The 7,410-nt window shown below is 57.7% G+C and overlaps 2 protein-coding genes across 2 annotated transcripts; one reads left to right on the top strand and one right to left on the bottom strand.

The window, feature by feature from the left end:
- Window positions 1-287: 287 nt before the first annotated feature.
- Window positions 288-2,104, bottom strand: TRAVEDRAFT_68792 (uncharacterized protein; the record flags this gene model as incomplete). The annotated part of the gene is made up of 5 exons (XM_008035172.1): window positions 2,045-2,104; window positions 1,249-1,994; window positions 1,012-1,144; window positions 692-958; window positions 288-593 (listed from the first exon to the last, which is right to left on the bottom strand). The coding sequence occupies exons 2-5, from the start codon at window positions 1,794-1,796 to the stop codon at window positions 288-290; spliced, it is 1,254 nt and encodes a 417-aa protein (XP_008033363.1). The 5' UTR covers window positions 1,797-1,994; window positions 2,045-2,104.
- Window positions 2,105-2,279: 175 nt separating this feature from the next.
- Window positions 2,280-5,721, top strand: TRAVEDRAFT_26117 (UBC-like protein). Its single transcript, XM_008033723.1, has 13 exons — window positions 2,280-2,495; window positions 2,554-2,630; window positions 2,702-2,806; window positions 2,865-2,885; window positions 2,968-3,060; window positions 3,124-3,134; window positions 3,212-3,263; window positions 3,337-3,355; window positions 3,425-3,431; window positions 3,483-5,111; window positions 5,163-5,398; window positions 5,461-5,486; window positions 5,539-5,721. Exons 1-10 carry the CDS (start codon window positions 2,429-2,431, stop codon window positions 3,487-3,489), a joined length of 459 nt encoding a protein of 152 aa, XP_008031914.1. The 5' UTR covers window positions 2,280-2,428; the 3' UTR covers window positions 3,490-5,111; window positions 5,163-5,398; window positions 5,461-5,486; window positions 5,539-5,721.
- Window positions 5,722-7,410: the final 1,689 nt, after the last annotated feature.

Below are 7,410 nucleotides of genomic sequence, written 5' to 3' on the forward strand. Positions count from 1 at the left end.
TCATGTGCTCACTGCTCACTTACGACAGAATGGTGTCTTCAAGGAGTATCTGCGAGGCCTGCAGACGCATGCGGTAGGATTGTGCGATCCGGAGATGGTGGTCAAATGCAAGGTCACGGATGGCCCTTTGATGATGTTGACCTCGGCCCGGCTAACCGGGGATGGCATATTGATGGTACAGTCCGACTCCCAGGGCCGCTGCGGCTTTCAGCTATGCATTTCATAGTCTAGAATACGAGTGGTAGTCACAGACAACAAGTATTTTACAACTTTCGCTACAGAGGACATTACCAGAGCTTATACGGCCATGGGTCGTCGCTCGCCGCCCAAGCAGCCCGCTCATAACAGTACGCGGGAAGCGAGATTGTCGGCGTGACATCTACCACCGTCTTTATCTGCACCGTGTTGCAGTGCTCCCGGAGCCGCTCGACGTCTCCCGCATCGACGGGAACATGAAAGGGGACCTCAATCACGAGGTGCTGGACATAGCTGTACGCGCCGGACGCCAGCTCCTCGAGGATACCCGTGGCCATGGCGGGAATCGGGTCGGGTCGTTCGGTCCACCATCGCAGGACGTGCTTCCCGTACCCGTGCTAGGGCGGTGTCCGATATGCCCGTCACCCTCACGCGCGTCGGGAAGGAGACGCAGGCTCGGTCGCGCGCCCGACCATGGCGCCTGGAACTGGTCCACGAGCACGATGGTCTCGAGCGCGGACATGCCCTGAATGAGGGCGCGGAGCTGGTTCGCTGTAGTGGCGCGTGGTATGTATGGCCCATCGCAGGTGGCGGGCGAGACATCCGCAAGCCACAGCTCGCGCACGCCTGTGAGCGCAGGATCCCCTTCGCAGAACATGCATGGAATTCCCTCGTCCTCGTCTCCAGCCCAACGAGCAGTGCGCTCCGAGCCGCATAGCGTGATTCCCCAGAGGGGGGGCAAGTCGTGGGGATCGGGATAGCCCTGGGGTGGCGCACGTTGGGGATACCTCCCAATATGGACCTTCGAAATGGCACCGATAAAATGACGGGGTAGCCGGTAGTGATATTCCTCCAAACGTGGTGTATTTGCACGGCGAGAGGTGTTATCTCCCTTAGCAGGGAGAGAATGTAAATGATGAGGTGGCCATCCAGCGACACGAGGGTGATCCTGCGAAGATGACGACATGCTGGTATGGGCAACGGCGACGGTGTAGGGATAGGGTCGTTTGCAGCTGATGGATTTGCGTGCGGCCAGTGGTCGAAATCACTAACGCGTCTAGATGTAGCGACCGGAGGGCGTGGAAAACGGACAGCATCGCCGCGATTTTCTCGTGCATACGGCCGACATGGACCATGTTGAGGGCAAGATGCGTGAGGGACGCAAGGATATCCAGGGAAGCTAGATCGAACATGGAATAAGCGAGACGTCGGAGGCGCGGTACACGTTCCCTCGAGAGTTGTACGGCATTGGCATAAGTCCCGTCTACGTAGTGCCCACTGCTATTCCGTTTCACCGCGAGCGACTCGAGCATCGGGAAAGCGTCAGAGAGAAACTGGTCCAGGGTGTCATCGTCTGGAATCTTTACGATGTAAAGTTCCCCGATACGCGTCCGGAGAGCACTCGCAACGTCTGCAAGGCCGAAATGAAGGGAGGGTGCTTGAGACGCCGACAGGATGACTGTCAAAGGTAGGCCGCAACTCCTGTCGATAAGGTAGTGCGATCGTAGGCGAGGGCCACACACAACGTCTTTCCAGAGCGATGGGCATCCCAGAGCGACGGAGCGAAGCCGCCTGCAAGTCTGAGAGACAGGGATGAGCATAGTCGTGTCTTGCAGGTTGGCGTGCCAGGTAGGCTCAAATTGATAGTGAGACTCGGATGGCCAAGGATCGGGTCGGGAATGTACGCCATGATTTCTTGAAGCAATTCTGTCGGAATGGATAAGAAAGGTCAGCGCACTTTGAAGGCTTCATGGGTGTCGTTAGAAATTGTCTCGGCCGAACGTTCTCCTGTGGAGGACCTGCGCGCGTTCAGGTCTAAGTAGTAATTTGAAACAGCCAAATAACGTACATCCTCTTCTATAAACAGAGAGCTCCCTTCTGAAGACATTTCTGCCTCCTCGAAGATCGCCGGGTCGTCACAGACAGTGGTGGTCAAGAGCAAGATCGCGGATCCGGAGTTCGTCGAGACTCGACGGAGCTCGACGGCAGGTGTGATCCGCGGCCCGGCGAGCCGGAAATGATCGACCGAGGCGGTGGGCTGTCTCCCGGAGCCGCTGCAGCTTCCAGTTCTCGCAGCCACCCAGATCCTCTCCGCCGTCGGTATCCCTCTTGCTACCGCTCGCTCTACTCACTCTCGCGCAAGGCAAGTGAGGCTACGACTCACGAAGTGTCCGCAGGGAGCACACCGCATAACAACACCTGCTAGACGAGGCCTACCCATTGTACTACGATCATGGCCGTCTCCTCGCGCCGATTGCAGAAGGAGCTCATGGACATCAAGAAGGAGGGTACCCCCGTCGGTGCGCCACATATACACCCACAGGCGTAAACGTCACGAATCTAAATGTTTGTCTACAGGCATCGAGGTCCTCCAGGCAGATGACTTCACCCGCTGGATCCTCTCTGTCGAGGTTCTCGGCGGCACGATCTACGAGGTGCGCACGTCTCCCTGTAACGTGCGCTCGAACGACCACATGTGTCGTAGTAACACGACCCATGTTTATAGGGCGAGAAGTTCGCGCTCTTGTTCCGGTTCGACAACCAGTACCCGATCTCCGCCCCCGCCGTGCAGTTCGTCGTCGACGACACCTACAAGGCGCCCATCCACCCCGTACGCCGCGCCTCTCCCCCCTCCTACCGCTATCCTCTGATCTGACGCCCTACCACAGCATGTATATTCAAATGGCCATGTAAGCGCGCCCGCCGCAGTTCTGACGCTGCGCTTGCAAATGTCTCTGGGGCGCAGCTGACCGCCCGCACCGTGCACTGCAGATATGCGCGTCCATCCTCGGGAGCGAGTGGTCCCCCGTGCTGAGCGTCATCTCCGTCTGCGTGACGATCCAGAGCATGCTCGCGTCCTGCAAAGTCCGTTCCTGCTTCCTTTGTCTCCCCGGATCACTGACGTTCATCTCGCACGGCGGCGTATAGACGAAAGAACGGTGAGCGTCCGTTCACTGCGAGCTGCCTTCCTACACCATCTCCATTGTTCTTTGTACTGAGAGAAGCACCACCGTAGACCCCCGGACAACGACCGCTACGTCTCGCACGCGCCCGAGAACCCGAAGAAGGTACGCGTGACTTATGCACCCCGTTCCAAATTCCCCGTGCCAAGGCCCATGACGCTCACCCCGTGTCCCACAGACCCGCTGGGACTTCCATGGTACGTCCCGCTTCCCTGCATACACTACAAGTGCCTCACCCTGCCCGCGCCGCAACCTATCGTCTGAAGATGACAAGTACGTCTTTCCTTCCGCGTCTTTCTCTATGCTTCTGACGGCGTTGCGCAGTGTATAACCATCCCCGCTTGTGGGTGTACAAACAACCGGAACTGGAACCGGAGGGTCTGGTTGTAGATGAGGGAGAGCGAGCGTATGGCTCGGGCTCTGCGTATAGGATAAGTGTTGTGTTTTGTGATATCATCGGCATTCAGATCGGGTTATTGGATACCCTGCATACGGAGGACATATGTGTGCGCTTGCGCTGGTGTCGTGGTGTATCGTACGCACGTATCTCGAAGTACAAACTGGGTTATCACAGTTCCCTAGCAACTAGGTGAGAACGTAGTGAGTGGAGAACGTGTTGTGGTGTTAGATATATGATACATCCGTTTGGCACAAAGACCCTCGATGAACGATGAGACTACCGTTACACTGGTATCCATCCTGTAAACCACTCAAGACCAGGAGCCGTGCACATATGTAAGACGGCAGTACAGAAAGCGAACTGATACAAAACCAGAGCACAACAAATACAGCACGCGAGCACCGCCAAGAAGCGACGTAGATCAGCCTGTATATCCCGGATTGCTGACGCGCACTATCCACAGCACCCGCCAACAGGAGCAGCAGTCCTCGCCCGGCTCTCCTCGACTTGCTCCTCCTCGCCCTCATCCACCCCACACCCCGTACATGAATCCCCACACGCGCACCGCCCCTCGGGGCACCCACATCCCCCGGGACAGTTACACTCCAGCTTCGGCACCGCAACGAGCCCAAACGCAGCCTTCCGCCCCTCCCTCCCCTCCCCGCTGAACAGATCCCGCGGGTACACGAGCACGTTCGTAGGGTCTAACGCGCCAGGCCGAGTACGACTCGGCGGCGGCGGCGGCAGCGCTGCCGCGCGCGCAAAGAACGCGTCGATGAAGTTCGCACCCGATGCAGATTTCTGCGGCGCGGGGGACGCGGGGATGAACGCGAAGGTAGAGGAGGGCGCGGGGAGCGCGACGCCGCCCTCGTTGTCGACGCAGATCCCGCACGAGCCCTCGGCGCAGTCCTCGAAGTCCGCGGACGCGTGCGCCTCGCCGCGGTGCTTGAGGCACCCGGGGCACGCGCAGTCCGTTCCGCAGCAGCACTCGGGCGCCGCGTGGGCGGTGATGGCGCTGAGCGGCGGGATGGGCGGGAACGCGGGGGGCGCGGAGCTGCTTGAGGATGCGTGGAGGTCCGGGGTGTATAGTGACGGCGTTGGGAAGAGGGGAGGGAGGGCGTGATCGTGCGAGGTGGATGAGGGGTGGGCGTGCGATGTGTGTTTGGATCGTTTCGCCTTTGGGCTTGGTGGGCGTGACGATGGTTGGCTCGAGCAGCATCCGCGGGAACGCTTCTGAGAACTATCGTCCAGCAGAACAGCCGCACTGGACGGGACTTGCGCTGTCATTACTACCGGCGCTACTTGAGGTAGCGGCGCGATGGGCGCCTCTTCTGCGCAGCAGAACATGGCCGCCTGGGCGAGTGCTGCAAGTCCACCATGTGCAGAAAGTGATGGTCGCGCGGAGCGTTCATGGCCACAGGTGCATATTGACGCTTCCTTGCCACCACAGCGACACAAGTTGACGGAGGCGGCACTGGACGGACCTGCGGCCGGGGCCATGATATCTTTGATACCATTTGGAAGGGCAGGTGCGATGGGCTTAAACCTCCGAGCTGTTTGAATGAGACCGGGCTCACAGACTTCAACGGCGATACAAGACTTACTTTTGGGCTTCGGAGCGCTCCCAACCTCGGCGCTAGCCTTCGACGCCAGCGCCTGCGTGGACGGGCCGGCCTCGGAGGGCGTACAGGTGCACTTCGAGTGCATGCGTTTCGTCTTCCGGAGCTCACGGCATTTCTCGCACTGCGACACCGGACGGCCCTTCTTTTTGATCTCGAAGAGCGGACGGTCGGTGTGTTGGCAGTTCGACGAGCGGTGCCCCTTTATGCACGCCTCGCTGGAATGCCGGGGAAAGTCAGAAGGCAATCGTACGGATATATTGGGCGGACATGGACGGACCAGGCGAACTTCTTGTCGTTGACGTACACCTTCCGCGGACTGTCAGTATCGCCATGGACAAGATCATGGGTCCCGACGCACCATTGAAAGGATCTCAATTTGACAGGCAGAATATACTGCGGCTCCTATATCGCCCACAGCACGGGGCTAGATCGATGTGAGTTATCGTGGGCGCCTGTGGGAAATGAATAGACGGCGGCGTGGAGCTGGCCGAGCGAGCTTTGGATGCCCAGCGATGGAGTCGCACAGAGGGGTAGAGAGAGGAGGTGGTGGGGAGAGGGAGAGCCTATAAGAGCCCGTCGAAAGCTGAGCAGGCCCGCTCACCGGAGCCTTCAGCTGATGGCGACTGGAGGGGTACCTGTCACATCGTGTCACACTACGTTTGGACCCCTGGGGCGCGCGCATCACAGATTTGACCCGGATCTTGCAATGGGTTATAATCCAGCTATAATGAACTTGCAATCCGTTGTAATGCTCCCAATGATCATAAGTTCGCAATCTGTCATAATGCCACTACGATCGCGTTGAGCCCCTTACAACCGGCACAATGATTGCAAAATGCCCAATCATTCCGAGGTCTTCAAATATTCCACGTGCACGTAAGGTGTATAATGGGCTAGCAGATTGCCCGCTTTTCGGAATCCGGATCGTCATACCGCGCACGGAGATGCAGGAAACACAATCAAATATATAAGACCATACTGTAAACATACATGCAGTCGAGTGATATTACATGTTCGCACTACTACTATACGTGCTACTCGGTACGCCCTCGGAGTTCCGAAGTCACCAGGAGAGGAGCGCCGTGAGCCGTGAGACAGAGAACCGCAAGACAGAGAACCGCGGGACCGTCGAACCGTATAGCCTTGGCCGAAGCTTGATCCAGAGCACTTGGCAGACAGTGAGGTGACAAGAGAAGACGGCCAGCACGGCGAGCGAAGACGACACGAAGCCCCCAGTCTAGACAGCTAGCATTCAAGTAGACTGAGTTAGAGTGATTGCCAGGGAAAGCGACCAGCTAGGGACCCGCTAGAAGCTCAAGTACAAGCACGCTAGTGACAGACAAGTCCGAAGAGCAGCTAGACCAAAGGGCAGTGATACGATCCCGACAATACACGAGAGAGAGATTTGCGAGATAGAGGGGAGAGGCAATGGGCGTCGAGGGGGAGAGTGAGGGGAGAGACATGAGTGGAGAGAGAGGAAAGGGCGCGCGGGATGTTCGTCACTAGGAGACTGAAATTGAAGCTCCGCCGATGAACTGTACAGGACGTCCAGCAGTTGTGCGAAGTGTCGGTAAAATCGAGCGCGCGAGTTGTGAGTGGATGGTATTGGGTCGCAAAGCAAGCGAGGATTGCGCAGGTTGCAAGACGATTGCAAGACGATGACGAGCGCCTCGCAACCTTGTTCCAAGCAGATGTAATGATCCGGGCGTTTACCATCAAGGCCGAGATTATGATGACTTTACAAAGTCTTATAACATCTTGTAATGGTGGGAATTCTTATTACTCTAACAACTTCGACGCCGTTTCTGTGATGCGGGTGCGCGGCGGCGTGAGATGGATGAGCGCAGGTGAGAACCAGCAGCGAAACAGGCTCAGATGACTGTCACAGTAAAAATAGGACGCACGCCTCTTCTCGATCCCTTACGACAACCTTCCTCACCAATACATTACATCAGGCTAGAAGAGCGGCTCCGTGAGTCCTCATGGGGCTTAAGTTGGGCTTAAGCTCACGGTTGGCCCACCCACGCGCGATGCGCTCATCCTGGTATGGGTGATAGTGCGTTTATAGAAGATCAAGTCCAACAATGAGCATATGTGGCGGTCACCCGCTCTAACCCCTTTACGTGGTGAGACTTCGACCTGCACATCCGGAAGCACTGGCAAGTCAGCGGGAGACGAACCATTGGCGATGACGTCCTTCGCTTATTCCCGGAAAGCATTCGCAGTCTCC

The sequence above is a fragment of the Trametes versicolor genome (assembly GCF_000271585.1).
Source record: "Trametes versicolor FP-101664 SS1 unplaced genomic scaffold TRAVEscaffold_1, whole genome shotgun sequence".
In the NCBI taxonomy this organism is placed as follows: domain Eukaryota; kingdom Fungi; phylum Basidiomycota; class Agaricomycetes; order Polyporales; family Polyporaceae; genus Trametes; species Trametes versicolor.